We start from the raw sequence: 24,478 nt of genomic DNA on the forward strand, positions 1-24,478 counted from the left end.
TATTTAAAAGTATATGGTATAGTATAATATACTGTGTATGAAAACATTATATAAATAATAATTAAGCAATTATCCTCTTTCTGTTAGCCCTTAATAAATCTTACTAACATATTGCTTCTTTGAAGAGTTAGTCCAAGAGCCCAGGCCTGTTATAAAACCCTGATTTCTTAAATGTTCTCACCAAAAAAAAAAAAAAACAAAAAAACCCAAAGAGGGTAAATATGTAAAGTGATGGATGTGTTCATTAATTTAATGGGGGGAGGGGATCCTTTCACAACATATGCATATATCAAATCATCAAGTTCTATTTTAAATATTTTACAAGTTTGTCAATTATACCTCCATAAAGCTGAAAAAAAAAAAAAGCTGCTGACTGAGATGAGTAATGTTCAGCATTTAGCGTATGCTGGTCGAGGCTGTCACACATCCTGTCCTGCATGGGCAGGGGTTCCCGGCAGGGGCTTTGGAGTCAGACAGACCTGGGGGCGTGGCACTGGGGCCCTGCTCTTCCGTATCTGACATCTCAGCAACACGGCTTTGTCACAAACGTGTGTCTGTGTGTGTCTCATGAGGCCCTGTTGTCACCCACTGCCCTCCAAACTCCGGCCACATGGGACTCCCTGTGGTTCCCCAAAGCTCCAGGCTCCTTTCCCTGCTTAGCATATTGTTTCCTCTGCAAGATGCCTTTCTCTTTCCACTCTCTGCTAACTCCTATTCCCCTTGGCTTCTTCCCAGACTTCCCTGACCCTCAAGACTGGGTTAGGTGTCTTTTCCATCTGCCTGCTCCCCTAGCCACCCTCCGTGTACCCCTATGGTCATCATATCGACATTGCCTTGTCATTGACCGATCCCCGACCCTTTAAATATGGACTAGTATCTTGGGGTTTAGTGGGTGCTAGGCACAGACCTTGGTGCTTTATGTGCATTCCCTCGCTGAAGTCTCCTAGCAATTGTAGGAAAGAGGTATTAGTGCAGATAAGGAAAGCCAGGCTCAGAGAGGGTACAGGATTCCCTAACATCACACGAGGGCAAGCAGAAGATCTGGGATCTGAGCCCCGAGGCCCGTCTGACTCCAAACCTTTTGTAAGTCATTGTAAATTTCTAAGGGCTTACAGGGCTGAGCACAGTGAAGGCATGTCCCCATAAGTACTTGACAAATCAGAGCTGTTATAGTTTTAACCCAACCAGATGGCAAGCCTCTGCAGGGAAGGAATCTTACCCCACAGATGCTTGCGCCTCTCAGCACAGTACCCCGACCGAGGCGGGCTCAATGTGCAGAAGGCAAGGACACCACACTAGCTTCTGGCCCATGTCCCAGGGCACCACTCATTGTTGCTCAACAAATGACTGATGTGTGTTGTTGTTGTTGTTTTTTATCACACATCTCTATTTAAGAGCTGTTTCCTTTCTGGTCTTGCTCTGGCCCCTTTCCACTTCTGAGTGAGGAGGAGGTGGGACTCCAGAGGGATGCAGAACCACCGAGGCTGCTTTTGGGTGAGACACACAGGAACCAGCAACCACCTAAATAAACGTCCTCTTTATTTTACCAAATATAATTTATCAGTTACGTTGACATTTGTCAATTCAGTTATAGTAACTATAAATAATTCTCTTAAGACACAGTTCTGTAACTTTTTAAGGATACAAGAGTAAACCAATGTTGCTCCTTGCAGCCAGGCCAAAAGTACATGCAGTCTGTGCAATCGGGGAGAGGGGAAAAGAAATGAATCTTCCGTGAAAGTCCACTTCATTTTCTTTCCCTCTCACCCCGTGGTCCTCCCTCTGCTCACACGCTCGGGGCTTGGGGCACGCCCGCCTTCCTGTTTTTTCAGCAACGGAGGAGGCTCCAGGTCTCCAGGAGAACACAGGGGGGCACAGCCTCAGGGGCAGGGGCGCTGGTTTCGGTGCCTGTACAAGAAGAGTGTGTGTGTGCAGATGTGTTGGGAGGTGGAGGGCAAGCTGAAAGAGGGCCTGAGGGAAGAGCAGAAACAAGCCTGGGCTGGTGTTAATGAACTCTGCCAGCCCCGGCCCCAACTACATAGCCTCTACCATTCCTGCCAATTCGAAGACTCCAGAAGGTGGCGTGGGTGGAGTCTCTGGAGGTCCCAGCCAAGGTCTCAGGATGAGGCGTGGGGCTGGGAGGAGCGAGGGTCACTGCCTAGCCTGCCCCTGGAGGTGGGCCCTTTCCACTACAGAGAGGAGGGTCGATGGGGAGGCCGTGCGTGGAGAGGCTAGGAAAAAACCTGCATCCGAACGCTCAGATTGGCACACATGCGAGTGTGGACAGATTTCTGATCTGGTCAGAGCAACGGGGGCGGGGGGCGGGGCGCGGGACGGATGCAGAGGCTCCAGTGTTCCCCGGAGCTTGCACTGGGCAGAGAAGAGCCCGGCAGCCGGAGACGTCCAGCCTACTAGGTCTGAATCCTCTTTCGGGTGGCTGGTGGGGAGAGATGGAGGGAAGAAAAGGTGCGGAAGTGTAGTTCAGGGAAATGAACTGCTGCTGGAGCGACAGGGCTGGGGGCTCTGGCTGGGGTCGGCACCGCACAGAGCTGAGATTGCGAGGCAGAACCCGGCCTGATGACGCAGACACTTCTAGCCAGGCAACTTTCTCCGTCAGGTCGGAAGGGGCGCAAGGCCTTTGTATCTGGGGAAGGAGCTGAGCGGAGAGCTGTTTCCCTGGCCACTGGCACGGTACCTACCACGCGGTAGGCACCGTCACAACTGCTCAGGGGAAGCTTCAGACCATGCCTGCACAAGAGCCCCTCTTGGGGAGGCGGTCTATTTGTTGAATGGGTGAATGAGGGCAGAAGCCAAGACAGAGGAAACCTGCCGTCCACAGCGCGGCAGCGGGAGTGATCTCAGGAAGTGACGGAGACTAAAGTGACCACATAAAATGTCCTTGGTGGCAGCGAAACACCCCTGGTTGCCCTCTGCCTCCCAGCCATCCTCCACGTACTCGCTCCCTGTCCCTAATCTCGGAACCCAACCTGGCAAGCTCTGGGAAAGGTGGTATTGAGAGGCAATGAGACACGAAGATTGAACAGAGATAATCGGTCCTCTGGGCCCAGGGAGGATGTAGATCTTGTTAAACCTATTGGTGGACATGGGTCAACAGAGACCAGGCTCCTGCTCATTTCTTCCCAGATGTGACGATCAATGGGAAAAAGATCAAAGGGAGGGGTTGGTGGTGTTTATCAGGCAATTGGGTAAGGGATGTGTATACAATTTGAATGGTTAGTCCACCTCACTGTTTTTTGGGACAGAGGGCCGAGGATAGGGCTAGGGTTACAGGGGAACAGAAGCAGCTATCTTCTTACTAGTGCTTTGAAGTTGGTCCATTTTTAGAAAAAAGTGTGTGTGTTTTAGGGGGATGGGGGAGGGAAATGATACTCATCTCTCTGTTCAATCAAAAAGAAAAAAAAAAAGAGAAAACAAAAACAAACCCAAAAAAACCAGAACCCACTCACAAAGGGTTTCTCATTAGGGCCATGACTGAGTTTGCTAAAGCTAAACCAAACGTCCCCAGATCCTAGATGGAAACCCCTGCCCCAACCCACCTGGAGGCACCCACCATGAAATTGCACTTGGTGATTGTCTCAAAAAATCTACTTGTACTGCTTATCTCAGTTCATCTGTCCTGTTGGAATTCTTGCTATATAAACTTGGCTCAATGTATAAAAATTCCCATTGAAAATAATGAGAATTCAGTATCAAAGTGAAGTCCTAGAAAGAGGTGGGAGTGTGGAGTGGGGTGGGGGAAGGAGAACGAAAGAAAAAATTCGAACAGAAAGTGCAGGGGGTAGGGGGAAAGGTTGAGTGACCAGGCTAGTCCCCGACATCTGTGTCTCGGTCCCCAATGAGCCAGAGGACATGGAAGCTGAGTGCTAGGAGCCCCGTGCCAAGCAGGTCCCCCAGAGCGGTCAAGTACGGGATGGAGAAGTTGTCCGGGTCCAGGCCCCGGCCCCACATCCAGTGCACCATCCAGTCTGCGATGTACAGGAGAATCAGCACCTGGGGAGACAGAAGGGCCCGGCCTATAGCCTTCCCCTCTCACCAGGGGGAGCCAGAGGCCACAGGATAGAGCACATTCATTGTATCCCTGGGGAATACGCTGCGGTGGTTCATCTTGCCACCCCAGCCACCCCTTTATGTTCCTCTACTGCACAGTCACCGCCTGGAGCGGACCATCAGCGTCCCATGAGCCCTTTGCGGAGCATGCTGCTGCTACTCCCCAGGACCTCCCCCAACAGCATTACATTCTGCTCCCAAATTGACCAAGCGAGGGACTACCTAATCTAAGTCCTACTTACTGCAGCAATTCAGCCCTCTTGCCTCTAATTCTGGGTCATCCTATTCTTGGGTCACTCCAGTGCCTGCCATGTGGGCCTCTCCAGGAGCCTGGCAGGGGGCTGGGGCCTGGAGCTTGCTTTTCACACAGGGATTTCTCCTCGGAGCAGAGCGGAATAAGGACAGTGTTTGAGGCTGCTGCCGGCACAGTTGTCTGAGTAACAGTCGATTATCCCAAGCTAGCTTCCTCCTGACCCTTTCCATTCTGCTGTTGTGGGCTCAAACAATGCAAGTCTAGTTTAACATGAGCCCTAGCAAAATAGAATTACAAGTAAGTCAGCCGAATAGAAAGCAGAGAGTGCATATCAATGCAAAAGACATTTTGGATTATCTGCTGCTTTATCTGTGCCCTTCCTTCCCTTCCATGTCTACAGATCAAGAATGATCTCGATTAGCCCTTTGCTAGTGGGTGCAGGACCAGTGGCATCAACAACAGCTGGAAGTGCGTTAGAAATGCAGAATCTCGGGGCGCCTGGGTGGCTCGGTCGGTTGGACCTCTGCCTTCAGCTCAGGTCATGATCCTGGAGTCCCGAGATCGAGCCCCGTGCTGGGCTCCCTGCTGGGTGGGGAGTCTGCTTCTCCCTCTTCCTCTGCTCCTCCCCAGCTCATGCTCACCCTCTCTCTCTGTGTGTCTCTCAAATAAATGAATGAAATTGTTAAAAAAAAAAAAAAAAAAGGAAATGCAGAATTTCAAGTCCTGCTCTTGATCTCCCAAATCAGAATCTGCACTTTAGCAAGACTCACATACACTTTGAAGTTGGCAAAGCACTTGATCTGGAATACCAGGGGAGAGTGGGCAGGCCTGCATCTTCTCTACACTCAGCACCAGTCCTGACATCTGGGCTCCCTAAATGACCGCATCTGCGTGAGAATGAAATGCTTTCTACCGGTAAATCTCCAACACAGTCATTTGGGAGGGAGGTTTTACTCTTGACTGTACTTTGCAAAAACTGGTATGTAAATTCTGCCCGAAGAGGCTCAGATGCAGGAAATGGAGACCTTGGGGGATCCTGAAGCCAGAACTGATACCTAGTTTTAGGCCAGCTTGGTGGTTCTCCTGTCTTCTCCCCGAGGCCACCAGAGACTCTGGTTCCAGCACCCTTCATGCTGCCCCTGCCTTGCACGCAGCTGCCTGGTGCTCCTCCCATGGCCTGTCCCCGGCCCTGCGTGAGGGCCAGCCCCCCATCGCTTTGCGCCCTTTCCAGCAGCTGCAGAAGAGTCCCACACAAAGAGTGTGGCCCGGAGGACTTTGGGCCATGCTCCAGGAAGAGCATGGCAGCAGCTCTCCCCTCATTGCAGCCTCGTCCCAGGGACACCTGGCTGAGCCGGAGGGAGCAAAGCGATCGGGAAGAACCTCTCCAGGGCACTCAGTGCCCTGCCCTGGCCTGCCGCAGGCCTAGAGAAGACCGCAGACATGAGAGGGGGAGCCCAGGGCTAAGCCCCAGCCGTAGGCCCTCGGCATCCCCGCCTCCGCTTTCCCCACCGAGGGCGCTTAACTCCTCTGTGCAGGGGAGTGCGCAGCAGGGCAAGAGCATGTGGCTGGTTCTCGGCCCAGCCCTCGCCAAGACGTCCCAACACACAGCCTTTTTAAGGTTTGGGGTGAGAGGCTGGAGGACGAGTGGTCACCCAGAGGGGACTGGTTAAATGAAATTAGGTACATCTACAGGGTAGAAGAACGCAACCGTAACAAGTCAGGGTGCTCTTCTCTTTATGTACAGATGTGGAATGATCTCTAAGATAAACTGTGCTGTGAAAACACAGGGCGTGGACAGTGTGTAGAGTATGCTACATGCGTGTAAAAAAAAGGAAAACAAGAAAAATTTTATGTTTGCTTGAATAAATATAGAAGAGGCTTGAAGGATATACAAGACATGGACTACATGGACGGCCGGGAGGAAGAGGCTGGGTGGCAGAAAGAGGGCGGGAAAGAAGAGCTTTCACTGTGAACCTTTAAAAAGTTTTGAACGATGGAACTGTTATTACCACTCAAAAGTCAAGTCTATGGAAATTGACAATGTCTGATAGGGCGAGTGTGCCTCCAAGGGGAGCGTGGGAGGAGGGCTCATGAGGAGGGGACAGTTCTGTGTCTTGACTGTGGTGCTGGATGGGCGGATCGACACGGGACAGAACCGCACAGAATTACATACACACACACACACGCACACGCACACACACATGGGTGTGTGTAAAACTGGTGTAATTGGAGTAAGCCCTGTGGATTGTTCCGACGCTGACTGGTTGGTTTTGTGATTGTACTGAGTTACGTGAGATGTTACTGGTGGGGGAAACCGGCTGAAGAGTACATGGGACCTCTGTGTACATAAATTATGCAACTTCTTGTGAATGTATAATTCTTTTAAAATAAAAAGATGAAAAAAAAAATGGGTTAACACTACAAGGGAGAGAGTGCATTGTATCACGGAACGGCAAGGCTGGACAGGATCCTCCAGATGACCTAGTGTGGTGGTTTTGACACTTTTTTAAGTTGTGAAACCCTTCATTCAAATGACATTTCCGAAGGAAGCCCCAGCATGCAAAACACCCGAGAGGAGCTCTGTGGCCAGGCCAGTGGGGGTGCCCCCCAGGCCCACCTGCCCAGCACCCTACAACCACCACCTGCCTACAAACCACCACGTTGGGGCCATTCCTCTCAAATCGCAAATGCATCCCGGAGGCTCAGAGAAGTAAAGCAACTGGGCCAGAGTCACACAGCACGTTGGTGACTCTGCCGGAACCACGGCCTGTTCTCCAGAGCCCCTGTCCCGTGTTTCTTGGCCACCCAGTCCCAGAACGAGAGGCGGCAGAGGGTGCGGCAGGCCCTCCCCGCGCTCCTGCCTGCCCGTACCTGGAGCAGTGCGGCTGTCATGTAGAAGAGGATGAAGATGAACGTGAGCGTGGTGTGCCCGCCCTGCAAACAGCTGATGGTGTAGAGGAACACCAGGTGTCCTGGAACCACAAGGAGGAAGAGGACTCGGGCCGAGCGAGAATTCACATCTGGGACCAGGGGAGAGAGCGGGGGGTGGGGGGGAGTGAGGAGGAGGAGCCCTGGCCCCAGAAGGCCTTTCAGGCCAGAGGTGCCCCGCTCCACCCCAGGCCGGCAGGGGGCTGATGGTCTCTACCGCTCCACCCCAAGGTCCCCAGCCCCCATGGCGTCCGCGGAAAGGACAGGCTTCCTGCCTGGGATCTGCTCTCCAGAGAGCTGCTGTGGCCCAGCCAGGGCCCAGCTGTTTCTGAGGGGAGGTCCCCTCATTGTTGGCCCCCTCCCCCCTCCGGGGCTGGAACAGACCAGGAGGCCGGGACTCTGTCATTACCAGGACTGAAGAAGGTGGTACAAGGACTGGGGCAGCGGCGAGGGGCTTGCTCAGAGTTCTCCCCTGGCATCCCATTCATGTGCAGGAAGGTGGAAATGCGACTGGCTTGCACTGCTACCAGATTGCCCCCAACACCTGTAGGGCGACAGAAGCGCTGAGATGGGGCAGAGGGAGGCGTGGGGAGGGCGCGACACGTTCACCAGCCCCCAGGAGAAGAGTGAGACTCCAAGAAGGAAGACGAAGACAACCCGCCCCCCCGCAGAAGTCTTCCAGGTTGCTTCCACCCTCCGGTCTATGGAGCCGTGGCCATCCCACGTGCCCCTAGGGGGGCTGAGCGTGCAGGAAGGGGCACAGCCGATCTGCACACGTAGGCAGCCTGTGCCCCTGCCGTCCCACACAACCAGGGCGACAAGGCCTTGCCCTGCCCAGCCTCTCTCCACAGCTCTGAGCAGACCCAGGCTCCTGTGCTCGTTCTAGGAGCCAAGTTCAAGTGTCGGGTTTGAGCTCTGGACTCCGGTGCCTCTCCTAGGAACCGTGCTTGTTGTTGTTTACCCTCCCACCCCCGACCTCGACCTCTTCCCTGCTCTTCGCAGCCTTGCCTTGAGCTCTGAGAGCCTGACCTACAGACCGCATCACCCATGCTCTGCTGCTGGCTGCTCCTCATCGGGTTTCAACAGGAGCCAGCAGGGCACACTCAGAGAGGGTGGAAGGAGAGAGAGCTCAGGTATTTTTTTTCCTTATCCCTCTCTTTTTGGCAGTGGCTTACCCCTGTCGGGGGCAGAGGAGTGTTCTCTCTAGGCTCCTCTAACGTTATTTTCTCCTCTTGACGCTGGAGGACGAGGGCTTCCGGTTGTTGCTAATCTCTGGGTCCCTCCCCGGCTCCCCGCTCTGTGAGCAGCCCCTTTGATAAAGTCCTGAACTGTCTGAGCCGGATGCTCTTGCTGCCGGAGTCCTGACTGATACAAAGGCCCCACGTCCTTTTCTCCTGCCCCTCTCCTTTCCCCCGGCAGCTGATGCCAAGACCTCACCATTAATCACAGGCGTGAAGACAGCCATCCCTGCGAAGTTGGGGTCGGAGACAGTCTTGTCCAAGATGAGGCCTCCCACACTACACAGACAAAGACAAAGTGACACAAAGATCACCGACAGGTTGTATTCCAGTTCTGGGGATGACAGGCCCATCTGGCCTTGGGGAGCAAGGGGCTCCTAGGGGTCCCTTGTCCCCTAGTCCTTCCCTCCTTTGCCAGAACCAGTTGCTGCTTATAATATTGAGACTTGGCACAGCGCTCCCCAGAGCAAGCTGGTGGCATGGGGTTAGGCCCCTGCCTCCTGTACCTGCCCCCACCCCTCCCCGTTGGCTAGAGGAGCTCAGGGCGAGCAGCCCACGAGGACCGCTGTTCTGCCCACTCAGTATTTATTTCCCCTTGTGGTAACAGCACTGGGCTCTTCCCCAGGAACTACCTCTCTCAAACTCAGTCAGGTGACATTGCTCCAAGGATGGCTAGGCCCCAGCCCTATCCAATCAGAGCACCACTTCCCCGAGGCCGCAGTGAGTCAGGGATAGCCATGTGAATGGATGAGAGCCAGTGCAATTCTCTGACGGGACTCTGTGGAACTGTGAACTTCTTCCCCCCGGAGTTAGTATGAACCTGGAGCCACAGGCCATTACCCGGAAAAGCAGAGCCGAGAGATACAGAACATCGCAGCCCTGATGCCCCTGAATCCAGCTGTGCCGTTTTCGTGCCCTAAGCCAGTGCATTCTGCTTTTCAAGGAAACCCACGTCAGATGGTTCTGTCACATGTGACAGAAGGACATGGAGCGGATACACTCTGGAAGGCGTTTCTAGGCTCTGTACCACATTTCCCGTCTCCGGGGCTCAATAGGGAGGCTGTGGCGGGGTGAGAAGGGGGTGAGGGTGTGTCCCAAGGGCCCAAGCCTACCTACTGATGGCCATGGCAATGATGACAGGCTCCCAGCCCGAGTACAACACCTCCCTTGTGGCTGGGCTCCGTCGGGCCAGCACCACCCAGACAGGCAGCAGGGCCACGAAGAAGGCGCACACCAGGGGGTAGATGTATTGCCAGTCATCTGAGGGGAGGCAGAGACGACAGGGAGGTGAGCACTGCGGCGCCCGGCTCAGGCCTCCCCCGGTTCGGCCCTGGCCACCATGCTGGCAGATCAGCAGGAACCCCACACCAGGTGCCTGGATCATCAATCCTCCTGGCAAGCCCAGGAGAGGGGGGGCGGGCAGCCTTGTCCTTTGTGTAGATGAGGAAACCAAGCTGAGAGCTTCCCAGGCCTGGGGCTAATCAGGGGCAGAGACCAGCTTCTAACGTTCCTTGCTTGGAGCCCCAGAAATCCCTGTCTCCCCACCCCCCATGCGGCAAGCAGATTCCAGGCTTCAGCTCCTCTCCTTCAGCCTTTCACCTTTACTCCTCCCAGGCAAGTAGGAGTCCACAGGACCAGGCAGGAATATATTTCTCAGATACTTTCCCCTGTGCCCCTGCTGCCTTGCGTGACTTTGAGCCAAGCTCAGGGGCAGAGGGGGAGTTGGTACAAAACTGCGCTCCAACCACACGGTTAAGAGCATAGGAGAAATCCTTACACCTCTGCAAACCCACTGCTGTCTCTCCCAAATCCCACCTGGGGGTCCACCCTGGTCACACCCTCAGTGGCCTCAGCCTCACCCCGCTCCAGGTAGAGTCCCCAGCTGATGCCTGAGAGCAGTGCCAAGGTGATGAGGTCACCCAGGCTGGCAGCAATGGGCGTGGCCACGTTGTCTGGGTTGATTCCCATCTTTCGAGAGCCAATGATGACTCCAATCATGATCATACCTGGGGAGGAAAGGGAGGGGCCGGGCGGGGTGAGGAGAGATAAAAGGGGCGTCAACAAACAAAAGGAGAGACTGCAGGTGCCAGGCCCGGGCCTCCCCTCCCCCGCCTGGCCCTCCCTTCCTTACCCAACACCAGGGAGGCAATGAAGGCCGTGGCCACGCTGCCAGCACAGAGCAGGAAGGCGTGCGGGATACTGAAGTGGCCGTCAGGGATCCAGCCAAAGACGACGGCTGCGATGGACGCCAGGAAGCCCACGACCGTGGCCTGCACCTGAGGCGGGGGTGCTTAACTCAAGAGAGCCTGGGGGCAGCGGGGTTCCTAGCGGGGGTGGCCCGAGCGCTGGGCCGGCCCTCTTCCCGGCTCTCTGCAGCCCCCGGAGGCAGGCTGGGCTGGACTGTGCAGTCCCCCCAGGCTGGAATGGTGTCTTTATTTATTTAGTTTCACACCAGACACTGGTCCTGGGCAGCGTACCCCGCAGGAGCCCAGGACATGTTACTGGCCGAAGGAGCCAGTCATCCCCTCTGGGGATTGGGGTGAGAATCAGCAGAGCCTGAGCCTTCAGTCAGGAGACAAGGCCTGGGACTCGAGGGGAAGACTCCCAGTCTGGAACCCATGTCGCCTCACACGGAGATGGGACAACAGTGGCCGAGGACAGGTCAGCCCTCCCGAGTCCGATTCGTGGGAACTTGAGCCCAGTGGACCCCTGCAAGCCGAGAACTGACGTGGGACCTGCTGGGGCCCTCCCCGTGTTGGCCGCTTGCCTGGGAAACTTGGTCACCTCCTAGGGCTGCTTCGGGACAGGCCAGCTCGGCAGGATGCTGGCGCCTCGCTCACAAGCTGGCTGGGGCTGAACTCAGTCTTTCAGATTCCTGACTAAGGGGGAAGCTTAGCCCACCCTCTCTGGTCTCTGCTTTCTTACCTGGATGAGGGCCATGTTCCCAGTGATCATCCGCCAGAGCTCCTTGGGTGTGTCCATGTGCCCAATGTTGGCCTGGGAGAGGGAGGGGAGGGGGGGGCTGGAGCTCCAGGCTGGGAAAGGCCTGCGGCTCCATCTGTTAGGACCCTGCCTGGATCAGGAGGCAGTGAATGGGGTCTAAGACGCTGGGACTGGGACATAACCCCCAGGGAAAGTGAAGCAGCATCAAGGGGGCCGGAAGAAGGAAGGAGCTAAAGAGCCTGAGCTCCTGCAGCTGGGCGGGGGCGGAAAGGGGGCTCCCAAGCCAGCCCCCTCTCTTCTCCTCTTCTTAGGACAACTGCTGAGCAGAGGCAGATTCCGTCCCGTGGGCTGCTCATCTGGGAAGCCCATTTCCACATGGGTCAGAGGGACCCGATCGCTGGCTCTGAAGCCAGCTTCCCATTCTAGGGCAGGAAAGGTCAGCTGCTGGTGTGGGACTGAGGCTGCCACAGGGTTTGGGAAGAATGAGGTGGCACAGGAGTAGGCCGGAAGTCAGGCAGGGTGGGCAGGCTGCCACTCTCTCTGTGGCCTTCTCTAGACTTGTAGCCACAGGGGCCATCCCTGCCACCCGGCTCCCCTGGCCTCCCGAGTTTTATTGCTTCCCACCTCCCACCCCATGGCCCTGTATCCGGTTCAGTCTCTGGGCCATCATGGCCGATCTACAGGGCTGTGGGCAGGGAGAGTGATAAGCAGCCCCCTTGCTGTCTATTCCCTTAATGAAGAGTAAGCTGCCATGAGGGAAAGGGAAGGGGGTGGACGGGGGGTTGGGAAGGCCTGGCTCTGCTCCTGCCCAGCTGCAGAGTAGGGCTGGAGATCAGAGGAGGCCCCCGTCTGTGCAGGTGGAGGGCCCAGCATGATGCTTGCCTGTCAAAGCTGCATAAACAGTCACGAGGTGGGTTGCGGAGCAGGGGGTGAGGCAAGAGTCCAGGGACGGCTGGGACATCCAGAAACCGAGCCTGGGAACCACTCTGGGCAGGGAGCCCCTGCCCAGGAGCAGGACACCCAGGCTGGAATCTCCCTACACCTTCCCACCCCAGCCCCACACTCCAGGCCTGGGCGCTTGGGAAAGGCCTGCAGTGATCTCTCAGTCTGGTTCTGTGCTGCCCCAAGTCTTCTGTGTGTCCCATGCTTCCCCGCCAGGACACTCACTGCAGTGGACAGCCTCGATGCCAGGGTCATTTCCAGGTTCCCCTTAAGCCCCAGCAGCGCAGGCACCAGGATGAAGACCTCTGTCACCTTCTGGAAGACTTCCCAGTGCTACAAGGTGAAAACAGAACCCAGGAATTTCAGTGCCCCAAACGGCTGGCATCAGGTTGAACAGGGAGTCTGGGATCAGAGGCTTGAGGAGGAAGTGGAATCAGCAGGGCGTGAGCACGCCAGCCGCCTTTTCTCCAAGAACCCTGGACCCAAACCAAGACCATGGTGCTCCAACAACACAGTCCCCCCTTCCTGCCACCCAGAAATGGGGAGACATGGAGGGGCTCATCCAGGCAGGAGACCCCAGCCTGGCTTCACTCCCCCTGCCTGCTTTCTGGAGGTGAGGGACAGGAGGTGAGGGCCCACACGGCTGTCACCCCAGGCTGGCTTACACGCCAGAACTCCTTTGTGATCCCCCCTCAAATAGCAATCCCCAACCTCTTTGCCTTCAGTCCAGTTTCTCCGTGGCCTCAACCTTGGGTGGTGTTGTCTCAGCTGTTGAGAGCTGGGCTCCATGGGGCTGGGACTGAGGAGATTAGAGTTTGTTTGGTTTCTGTGTCCAAGGGCTTTGGGCCTCAGCCACAGCAACTCTCCTCCTCAATAGGCTCTGAATTAACACCAGGGCCCCCAAACCTCTGCGTGCTGGTTTGCAAGAGGCTTTTTATGTCTCCTCTGCAGTCCCTCACCCCACATACCTCCCCCAGGCTCTCAGGAGAGGCGAGGGGGATATATACTCACTGCAGGATATATCCCCTGCAGGAAGAGCAATGGACTAGGGGTCAGGAGACATGGGTTCTAGTCCCGGGCCTATCGGGTTTGGCTCTCCCACCAGCTCCTTCAGCCAAGAGCTCTTCGGTGCCGACTGCGTGCTAGGCTGCTTGTAAGCACTCTACGTTGTACAGTTTCTCATTTCGACCGATCAACAGTCCACTCAGGTGGGGGCTATCTTTATCCCCATTTTGTGAATGAGGAAAATGAATTTCAGAGGGCACTATGCTTGTTCGTGCTAAGTGGGAAAAACCAAGGAGCCAGGATTGGCTATTTGAAAGCTACTTTAATTGCAAGTGAAATCGAAGACTGGCAAAAAAGCCTGGGTTTGCGTCTCCCTGCCACATGGGTTCCTTTATTTGTTCTTTATTTGTTTTAGGAATGGTTTGGAGAGGGAGGAGGGGGCAGGTGGCCAGACGGGCATATGGAGGTTGACGAGGGGGTCATGGTCAGGAGGCAGAGCGCTGTAGGTGTGAGGACACCGGACTGAGAGCCTTGGGTCTCCTACAGAGACCACAGGGATGGGCCTCATGCTACCTCCCCAGCGTCCTCCCCAGCTGGTCCCCGGATGAGCCTGGGGACCTCAGACACACTACGGGGGCCTCAAGCTCCCGACTGTAAAATGTACAATTCAGGGGCCACGTCGGAGGGTCTCTAAAGGCAGTTCCAGCATTGACACTCCATAGTTAAGAAGGAGGACGGCTGCAAATCAAACCCACAATGAGATTTATCACCTTATGCCCATCAAGATGGCTACTACGAAGATACCCCAGAAAGCAACAAGTGTTGGCAAGGGCGTGGAGACACCCGAACCCTTGTACACTATTGGTGGGGCCAGAGAACGCTCCATTGCCTATGGAAAACAGTAGGGAGGGTCCCCCCAAAACTAAAAATAGAACTACCATATGAGCCAGCAATCTCACTGCTGGGTATATATCCCAAAGAAGCAAAAGCAGAGTCTTGAAGAGATATTTGCTCACCCACGTTCCTAGCAGCATTACTCACAATGGCCGAGAGGTATAAGCAACCGAGGTGTCCACCGATGGATGAATGGACACACGAAAGGTGTATACGTCCAATGGAATGGTATTCATCCTTCAAAAGGAAGGACGTTCTGACCTGTGCTACGACATGGATAAACCTTAAGGACATTATACTAAAGTGAAAGAAGCCAGTCACGAGAAGACAAATACTGTATGATTCCACTTATATAAAGTATCTAAAGTCGTCAAATTCATAGAAATAAAAAGTAGAATGGTCGGTTGCCAGGGGCTGGAAGGGGATTTAGTGCTTAGAGTTTCAGTTTTGCAAGATGAAAAGTTTCAGAGCTGTTGCACAACAATGTAATATAACAACTACCAAACTGTACATTTAAAAATGGGTAAGGTGATACATTTTGTTATGTGTTTTTTTAACATAATAATAATAATAATAATAATAATACAAGATGAGCAAGGAGTATCAGAGGGGGCCAGGGCTAGGGCCAGAGACCTGGGGAGGCTGGACACCAGGAGGGCCTATAAGGTAAGGATTTCTCTTTTCCTGTCAGAAAAAGAGAAATGCATTTTGTTTGTGTGCGTGTGTGGTGGGGAGAAGTCCATACCAGGACTCTGGGGGAAGGGCGCCTCTCCTTAGGCCTAGAGCACACGCTTACCTGAGCTCCTGGTCTGGCCCCTCACAGGCGGAGGGCTTAGGACTCTCTTTAGGGGAGCCCCTCTCTAAGACTAAGGATGGGAAAGAGTCCCCCCTGCCCTGCTCCCTCTTTCCCAGCAAGTTGCCGAGCTTGGAGGTACCCGCAGGAAGAGGCAGGCCCTCGCAAACGCTGGAAGGATGCGAACCCCTTGTCACTCCCGAGGTGCCCTGAGAGAAGGCAGCCCCAGCGAGCCCCATCCAGCCTGGAGGAACTCGGGCACTGTTACTCTCGGACACGGCTGGTGCCTACCACTGGGGCTCCAGTTCCCTGCAGGCCCGGCCACACGGGGCTGTGCCTCATCCTTTCTCCCCTAAATCAGCTCCAAGGAGGGGAAGACTTCCCCTCAGCTCCCCTCCCCTCATGAGGGTGGCTGACTGGGGGCTTTCAAAGCTTCTCTCAGAGCACAGCCTCATATCCCCTCCTCACTGCAGACCATCTGCCCCTCCCTTGGCTCGGCGTAGGTAATGTATATGGGCTCCCGGAGTCAAGGAGCCTGGAAAGAGATACGTTAAGTGTATGCATGGAATACTGTCTAAATTGTTTGTAAGGAACATTGTTTGTCTTTGTGATTATTTAAGAAAAAGAATGTAGGAAGCGCAGCTAAGCCCCTCTCAGCACTCCCAGGGCCCTCTGCCTCCCAGCACACACGTTAGCAGGACCAAGAAGGTATAGGGTTTCAGAGGTGATGAGCTGAGAGACAGACAGGCAAGGGGAGCAAGCCACCACAGTACCAGCCCCTGTGCAGAAGTCTTCCCAGCCCACACAGAATTCAGCCTGGGATCTCACACCACCTGACCAGCAATCCCAGCAACGCCCTGAGCCGGCACGTGGGTCAGAGTAGCCAATTCCTACACACATACTTTCTTCACCCACAGAACCTTCTCAAAGAGGCAGCTCAGGCGGTGTCTCTTTCTTCCTTTGGCCTAATTCAGGCCCATCCTGTTCATCCTGGCTGGGAGTGCCCGCCTGCCCCCGAAGTCAGACCTGTCAGCCAAGCCTGCACCCACGCCTTCCTGCTCTGCTGGGGATAAAAAAGGGAAGCACTGCCCCACTTGGCAGGGGGAGGGCGTCCACAGACAGCACTGCTTTTTAGAAATGCAGCTCCTCTCCCCTGTCTTTCTCCGTCCTTGACACGGGCTGCGGTTGGGGGCTCATTGGGCTCTGTTATCCCGGGAGGTGAGAAATGAGACTGTTCCCCCCACACCCCAAAATCATCCTGATTCAAAGCGATCACCCTAAATCTCGTACCTCAGCGGCCTAGCCGGTACCTCTCCCGCGTCCTTCCCTCTTGCCTCTTCCATCCCTTACCTCCTCCAGCCTCATATACTGACTCCTGCCTGCTTTCGAGTATTCTGCCCTGAGCTCTCCTCCCCCACCCTTCCCCGCCCCCAGACGGTAGAAGCAGGGAGGAAAGTCACAGCCAGGAAAAGTTGGAATCAAGACATTAAGAAGATGAAAATCCCTAGAGGTAAGCTCTGAGCCCCAGGCTGTGGGAGGACCCCAGAGGCTGGGCTGGAGTCGAGCTTTCGGGGTGAGGACTGAGTCCGATCACCTGTCTGAGGCTTTCCCCCTCTGCAGGCATCCCAGGTGTCCAAGGAGGAGGGCCTCAGGGCAGCGCCTGGGTATTCAGGGCTGTACAAAGTGTGAGAAAGGAAGTGGTCAAGGAGGACGGGATCCGAGAGTCCCGCCCAGGAGGGCTGGCAGCCCTGGGAGCAGGCCAGACAGGGAGGATGCCTCTTTCCCCTCCCCTCCACTTTCATCTTGGTAGACTCTTCCATATACACAGCAGGGCGGAGAAGCTGGAGGAGGAGGTATTTGGGCGAGGGGGTTGTCTCCTTTTCTTGGGATCCTCAGCAAGTGAGTAGTGAGTTAAAATAATACCTGTCTTAACACAGTTGGCAATTCCAGGAAAGGTTGGTCCACCACCTCCTATCTCCCCTATCCCTCAAAAGGCTGACAGCAAAGGCGAGTGACTTCGGGGGCAGGCGGGCACTCCCAGCCAGGATGCAACGCCCTAGGACCAGACTTGGGGGGCGGGGCCCAGAGCACCTGTGGTAGATCCGTATCCAACCATATTCAACTCCCTCCAGTCCCAACATGGGGCCCAATCCTGCTTTCCTTCCTAAATATCATGGGAACTTGCAGCCACGGTGGGACTTTGGAGCAGATGGCTGTCCCTTTATCCTTTTTCTACTTTTGGCCAGTACACCAGCCCCTTATCTCACTGCCGAGGCTGGCTGTGCACGTTGACTGGGCGAGAGGGCAGATAAGAGGCAACAGAAATGACCTTCCAGAAAGAGACTGAGTCTTCTGCAGTAGTAGGGAAAGATGGGTTGGGGGGGGGCCCTGGACCAAGGAGACATCCGCACCAACTCGGACTTCTGTTCATTTGCTCTGAGATGCTGGGGACACTCTATGGCCATCTCCTCCAGATGGCCCCAGTCTTTTAGGCACTCCCAGATTCTGTCCCACTGAAGGCCAGCTCAGCTTATGAAGGGAGGATGCAAGTGTGAAGCCCTAGAAATCATCCTGCTCTTCCTGAATCTGAGATTGTCAGCCACCCCTCCCCCGGCCCCCCGGCCTTTGCTTCCCTGGATATGGAATCAGAATCTCCCTGTAGTCCCATGTCCTGGTCTTTCTGCACCCTCCTCCTACCCTGATATCTCTGTAGCCATCTGCAGGGCCTGCTTCAACCCAGCTGTGGCAGGAAGGTTGGGGGAGGGGGACAAGGACAAACCAACCATTGTCATCCACATCCAATGGACCCTAGCTCTGGGGTGAGCCTAAGTGCCACACTCAGGGCAATTGCTGGTCCTCTGTGGGCATGTTGGGCAGGCTCCAAAGGTCCCTACCAATGTCTCAGGCTCATGGGTGCGGGGTGGGGGTGGGGCAAGATGTCAGAAGTCTCTTCCAGCTCTGGAATTCTCTGAGTATGTGGGAAAGGGGTGGGGGTGGGGGACTGCTAAGGACCTTTGTTCTTGTCCACTTTAGAATATAACTCCAATTGTTCCAGATTCTGATCCACCCTGTTCTTCAAGGGAAGACACAGAGAGCAGACTCCTGCCTAAGTCTTTAACCAACTGGTGAACCATGGACATGGTGTAGGCCATAGAGGTTAACGGCACGGACTCTGAGTCAAGATGACCAGGGACAAGTTACCTAATCCCTCTAAGCCGAAGGTTCCCTATAGACAAAATGGAGAGGATTATGGTTTCCACCTCATGGGCCCACCTCCAGAAGGGCCCAACAAGTGCTCCCTATTACTGTTATTAGTATCCAGAAAATAAAACAACTGGAACGTGGCTCTATACCTCTTTGTAAGTACCAAACCAGAACCCAAAAACTCTTAAGAATGAGAATCAAGACCACAGCGAAGAGATGGAAGAGTCTTATTTCTCCTGCCACTAGGCCCCCTCACGGCCCTAGGAGGTGAAGCAGCCACTAGGGGGAGGAGTCCAAAGCCTCCTTCCCAGCTCCAGGCTGGCTTCCCAACCTCCATGAGGAACAACCCTGAAGACAGTAGGGTAGGGGAGAGGGAAGGCAGTACGAGGCGCTTTGGCATGACATAAACACCATCCTCATTAGCAACAAGCTTCTCCTAAGGGCTCAAGTCAAAGTGGTCCAGGTGGACACTGTTGATGGAACCACCTAGAACCGACCACCCTCAGTTCCCTGGGACACTGGCCTAGTAACCTCCACCCACCAGCAGGCCTCTCTGCATCACTGCATGTATCCTTTGTAGGGCTGGCCTGGCACCGGGGAGGGGATGCTGAGTTCCATGTCCTCCTGGGAGATTTCATGGTTAGGGACAGACTGGGAGGTCCCCAGGGCCAAGGCCAGATCTCCTCTGGTCTTCGTATTTCTCCAAGTACCTAGGACAGAGCTCAGCACACAGCAGGAATTTGATACCTGCTAACGATTAACTTTGATAAACCTAGCGCCTCCGCCTCCGGGGTAACTCCACTGGGCTTGTCTTCCTGCACTTCAAAACCTTTTCCCAGGAAACAAGACTGGGACCTCTTGGACCTGAAGGTTCTGGGTGAGTCCTAACGTGCAGTACGTTACATAGCACATCCCTGGCTCTCAGCTTCCAGGTCCTGCCAATTCCCAACCTTAACGCTACCCAGTAGCTCCACAAGCAGCCCTCTTTGCCCAGGGCAAGTTCATGAAATACAGGTAAGAAGCAAAGAGGAGAGAGAGTTCTGCCCAGGCCTGGTTACATTCTGTCCCCATTTACACCCCATAGTTTGCACTTCCAGGTCTTGCCATGCCAACGCCCCACCCCACTTCCTGCCCAAATCATGCATCAGATAGCATGAACCCCCCTCCGTTCCCCAAGGAGATCGTGCCAAGGTTCCAGGCAGATAAGCAACAGAGAATGCCTTTAAGAACTTTCCCACTTAATTTGAGACCCTCTTGGCAGCCGAACAAATTCCTGCCCAGCAGGGGGATGGAGGGGAGACCTGAAACTGAGCTTTCTATTGTGGGTATCCTTCAAACCCCAAGTGAAGGGAAAAGAAAGCATAAAGAGGAGTCCCATCTAAGTGTCTCCCCTACAGAGCCGGACTCAAGAGGAACGCCCAGGAGGGATGGCAGGCAAATACCTCGTTCCATCTCTCCTCCTCCAAGCCTGAGCTCTGGAACAGATTCTGCTTCTGTTAAGCAATGCTGTCCTGACCACCTCCTCAGGGCTACTGGGCTTCCTCAAGGCTTCCATAGAAAGTAACTAGACCCAGAAGAAGTCGAGGACGTGATCCAAAGGGAAACGGTTCTAGGAAGCGGCAGCTGCTTCTCACAGGGAGGTGGAGAGAAAGCTCCAAGAGTCGGTTTCGCGGGAGGAAAAGGTAGCCCCGGGCTCATGGTCAAGAGCGGCCTTCCCCAGGTCCTACCTGCACGATGTCCAGCACCATGCCAGCAGCCACAGTCCCAAAGCCTGCCAGGAGGAAGGGGAACAGCACTTGCAGCCCGATGGAAAAGGAGGTCTCCTTGAGCGGGGAGGGCGGTGCGGGCCCCCGGTCCGTGCTGACGTCATCACTTTCATTGCTCTGACTCCCGTTCTCCAGCAGGGCGTCCTCCTCCCGGACCCCCTTGGCATTGGCCCGGGACTCAATCACCACCACCTCCACCCCGGCCCCATCAGGCCCCAGGAACTCTGAGGTCCCGGCCAAGGGCTCTCGCCCGGGGCCATCTGAAGAGCAGGGCGAGGGAGTAGGGCCAGTCCCGTTGAGCTGGTGGGCGTCCTTCGGCTCTGGCTTAGAGGACATGACGGGAAGGGAGGAGGGGAAGGGGAACTTTCCTTTCTCTCTCCCTCTCTTTTTTTCTTCTTGCTTTCTCTCTCTCCCTCTCTAAGTCGGGAAAGCACTTAGTCTTGGGGTGAACCCAGGCTTGGGCGCCGCGGGACCTCTTCCCCCGGCTCTCCGGCCCTACCAGGCGCAGCAAACGCTGGTCCCCCGACAGGCAGCCCCATCAAGCACTGAAGCCGCGAGCTGGAGGGAAGCTAGAGACTCCCCACCAGACTCCGCAGCTAGCCACTAGGCGAGCAGAGACCTGACTCCGGCCGGCCAGCGCGGGGCCGGGGGGAAGTGTATCTGGCCTCTTAATCTTCTTTGGTTCTGAGCAGCAGGGTCCTCAGAGCAGGGGGCATCCAGAGTAGAAGAGCCCAGCCGAGTCCGGGGCGCCCTCTGAGGTGGCCCTTCTTTCATGAAAAGTAGCTTGAGTTCAAATCCTGCAGAAGGCAGCCTCGGCCTAGGGCTGCCGCTCGGGCCCGCGCCCCTGGCTGGGCTCCTTCAGCTTCCCACAGCTCCTCCGGCTCCGCTTGTCCCGGCGCACTGTCTGCTGTCCTTCCCCTTTCCTCCAGAGATTTCCTTCCTGGGAAGACCTTGTCCCGCCCCAAATCCCTGGTCCTTCAAGTCACGAGAATCTGTGTGGAACACCTGATGTGGGAAGGAAGAAGACAAAAAGGAGAATGTTATGACATGGCCAAGGACAGCTCATACCGGGACAACTTTCCCACAAGGCAGGCATAAAGGGTTTGCTCGTTTCCTCCTTCTTTTCACTACCCATTCCTGCCCTGTGACCTCCGGAGGCCCAGCGGGCGCGACCCCTGCCGTCCTCCCACCCGGCAGCCCACCGCCCCACAGGGATCACCGCGGTAGTCAACAGCCGTGAGCTGGGGCCAGCCTGGGGATTGGGGCTGTGTGGCGCAGGAGACCTTGACATCGTCTTCTCAGTGACCAGGGGTGGACAGGGATGTCCTGGGGGAGATCCCTTCTTGAACGCTCATTAAAAACCCAGGGTTATTTAAGTGTGGTCTCCCAGTGGGGTCAGTTACAAATTCAGTCACAAGCTCCCTGCCACAAAGCACAGACACTCCGCTGCGAAAGTGATTGTTTATAGTCACAAGACAGCTTGGCAAGACAAATAAACAGGGAGAATCTGATCATTAAATGCAAGTCTCCAGACCCACAAACGCCCTAGCCCCCGAGAGGGGAAACAAAACAGAACAAAACAAAACTAGAAGGACTCCCTGGGCCATGGGGCAAGGCTGCCAGACCAAGGCCAAGAGCCAGAGGCCTACCCACTCCTGCCCTTGAGAGTGAGCAGTGTTACAAAAAGCTCAGACGCTGACTGGGATCCAGGCTTCTGTCTCTACTTCTCTCCCCCTGCTCCTGGCCCTGTGGGTTTTTCAGATAGGACAAGAGAGTTATCTCAGTTTGAAGGGGAAGAGAGTAAAGCTATTGGTTATTATGCGAACACTGCAGCTCCCTAGGTTCACCCTGTTCCCCAGGGTTACTGAGAGTTGGATATAGTGGAATTCTAAAAAGCAAAAACAAAAAACAAAAGCAGCAACTAAAAAAAAAAAAACAAGTAAAGCAAAGCAAAACAAAATACAAAGCAGCATAAGCCAAAATGCACTTGCTCCCAAATGCAAGCGTCTAGCAGCAACAGCCCCGCTTTTCTTGTTTAAGGCATCCCCAGGCCCTGACCCCACTCTATCCCATTTCACCAAAACAGTTCTTACAAGGAAAAATAAATTTAAGGAGAATTTCCCTAGGTAAGATGACCAAGGACTTAAGTATTCCAGACACACACAATTAGTCAACTCCAGTTTGGGAAAAGGTGATTCAAACTCCAGTAACTGACCCATGGGAACTGTTTTCTCTTTCTATGGGCTCAAGTCACACATCCAGATTCCCTTTTCCAATCTCCTTAAACACAGTCCTGTGGTTCTCTCAAAGACCCTCACTAGAGATCCAGAAATTGCCCTCAGGGCAGGAGAGAGTCCACTGTCCCTATGCCAGCAGTGTGTGCTAGAACTTGACCCTCCCTCCTCCTCCTGTCTTCCTGGCAGGCTACCTAAACTGAAGGGGGGCTCCCAGGAAGAGAAGCCAGTCCCTCACCCCACTCCTTCCACTAAAGAGACTTCGGATGGGCCTAAGGCCCTCGGATGAAAGAAGCAAAAGTGAACCAGGATACCCTGAGGAGGGAACAAAAAAGACCCGTTTTAGTATCTGCAAACCCAGGGAGGGGGAGAAGAAACTGGGTGGCCTCCCCCGCCTCTCCCGCATTCAGACTCAGCAAATGCGCTGCGCGCCAGGGCTCCCGCCCTCCGCCACCCACCGCCCCAGACCCACCAGGACTGACCTGCCTCTCGCTTGGGAGGAAGGGGGGCGCCTGGCGAGTGGCAGCAGGGACCCGTGGTCTCGGGGGGTGCAGGGTTCCCCCTCTTCTCATCACTCCTCCTCGGCAGTCCTCCTCGGCCCCCGGCGTGCCCCCCTCCCCCGCACCCCCGGCCAAGGCGAGCGTCCAGCCGCGACACCCGGCTCGCTACATTTCGCCTCTGCGTTACAGCGAGGCCGCCGCTCCGCTTCCACGAGGGGTAGGTGACCGGGGAGGGCAGGATATACCGCCTCGGGCCCGGGCGGGGGGGACCCGGGCGGGGGGAACGCGGGGCTGAACTCACTCGCCCCCAATCGCTTCTTGCCCGCGGACTTGGGCCCGACTGGTTGGCTGCTAGTGGCAAACGTGATCTGGGGCAGACTGGGTGGCAACCCCCCCTCCATCAAAAATAGGTTCGGGATGGACAACGGCAGCGGCCAATCGGGGGCTGGGCGGGGGGCGGGCTCAGCCTCGGCCCAGCCCCTTTCCTTCGCTTTGTGCCCGGGAGGCGGGGCGCCGGCGAAACGCAGTGCGAGGAGTGACGGGAGCTGCGGGCCGGCGGCCGGTGCTGCGAGCTCGCGGGTCCCCTCGCGCGGCGGCCGGCGACCCGAGGTTCCCGCTGCCCGGCGCTCGCGGCGCAGGGCCACCTCCTCCGGGGCCGCCCCGCCGCGCCGGGAGCCCCCCTCGCCCTTCCAAGGCGTGTGCGCCTGTGCGCGTTTCCTCGCGCATCTTGAGTGTTTCCTCCAGCCTGTGGCCTTCGGGAAGACCGGGAAGCGTCGGTGCGGAGCCCCCCACCTCTGACCCCGCGGGCTCAAGCAGCCATCTCCGTGCTCCTTCCCGCGCTCGGCACCCGGAGAGAACCGTCCCCACCTCGTTCTTGGACACAGCCCCTCTCTTGTTGGCTCAGCACCTCGCGCTGCCTCCGGATCCCGCGTTCCTCTAAGCAAATGGCTCAGCCCTGACGGAACCGGCCTTAATAACGTCCCAGTTTTGGAAGGGGTGGGGATGGGCGGGCGGGAGGGAAAAGAGGTCAGACTCGCGCCTGGGGTCCCACGGGCACCACCTGAGGGAGGGGCGGGGGGTGGGGGGGAGCCTGGCTTCCTCTGACCCACTGATCTTGGTGGCAGCATAGGGGAGAGAAGTCTCCATCCCGGGCGAAACGAAATCCAACTTTCCCTGACGCACCTTGTGGGATCAAAGAGGGGTGTTCCCATCTCGCCTTTTGCCACTTCCTCCCTGGGGTATCTCCACCTCTCCAACGCAAGCTCAGTACCAGCTCTCTTTGGGATGTTTTTGTGCAGGGGGTGTGACCTACCCCAGAAGGGAACTGCCACCCCCCAGGTTTTCCCCTCTTGTCAGTGGAACCTGTGACCAGTGGTTCCTTCCTGCCCTTTTCCACGGGAAAAGTGGCTCAGGGGGCATTCTAGGTGACTCCAGACGCCTGGATGGGTTTTGGAGCAGAGATGGGCCTGGAGAGAGGAGAACACAGTATACTGTTGGCTGCCCTTTCCTCTCTCGGACACACACGAACACACACACAGCAACCTAAGCAGGTAATTCCTTTGGACGGGGTGACAAACATGAGCAACCCGGCCCCCCCCCCCCCACTCTAGTACTTAGGATTATTTCAGTTTAGCTGCTAGGACATTTGCATCAAGGGTCTGCAGTGTCACAGGATCTCTAGAGGAAATGTCAGTGTATTAGAACTCCAAT

At 55.7% G+C, this 24,478-nt stretch overlaps 1 protein-coding gene across 2 annotated transcripts; it reads right to left on the reverse strand.

Moving 5' to 3' along the window:
* Nucleotides 1–1,522: 1,522 nt before the first annotated feature.
* Nucleotides 1,523–23,654, reverse strand: SLC41A1 (solute carrier family 41 member 1). Of its 2 annotated transcripts, none has more exons than XM_081825117.1 (11): nucleotides 23,636–23,654; nucleotides 19,996–21,039; nucleotides 12,598–12,705; nucleotides 11,413–11,484; nucleotides 10,619–10,763; nucleotides 10,347–10,493; nucleotides 9,600–9,747; nucleotides 8,687–8,766; nucleotides 7,659–7,793; nucleotides 7,193–7,341; nucleotides 1,523–4,011 (listed from the first exon to the last, which is right to left on the reverse strand). In XM_081825117.1, exons 2-11 carry the CDS (start codon nucleotides 20,368–20,370, stop codon nucleotides 3,826–3,828), a joined length of 1,545 nt encoding a protein of 514 aa, XP_081681243.1. In that variant the 5' UTR covers nucleotides 20,371–21,039; nucleotides 23,636–23,654; the 3' UTR covers nucleotides 1,523–3,825. The 2 variants fall into 2 exon arrangements, with proteins under 2 accessions (XP_081681243.1, XP_006737094.1); XM_006737031.3 differs by lacking the exon at nucleotides 23,636–23,654 and adding an exon at nucleotides 22,751–23,142.
* Nucleotides 23,655–24,478: the final 824 nt, after the last annotated feature.

Source organism: Leptonychotes weddellii, chromosome 6 (genome assembly GCF_054177405.1).
Source record: "Leptonychotes weddellii isolate Sample4059 chromosome 6, ASM5417740v2, whole genome shotgun sequence".
NCBI classification, from domain to species: Eukaryota; Metazoa; Chordata; class Mammalia; order Carnivora; family Phocidae; genus Leptonychotes; species Leptonychotes weddellii.

What these genes read in the sequence shown, in the direction of transcription:
- SLC41A1 (XM_081825117.1), bottom strand. Translation starts at nt 20,370, where the DNA reads ATGTCCTCTAAGCCAGAGCCGAAGGACGCCCACCAGCTCAACGGGACT. An exon ending in CATCGAGGCTGTCCACTGCA is followed by an intron (nt 11,485 to 12,597) that starts GTGAGTGTCCTG and finishes TCCCTCTCCCAG; the next exon opens with GCCAACATTGGGCACATGGA. An exon ending in TACCACCTTCTTCAGTCCTG is followed by an intron (nt 7,342 to 7,658) that starts GTAATGACAGAG and finishes CCCTGGTCCCAG; the next exon opens with ATGTGAATTCTCGCTCGGCC.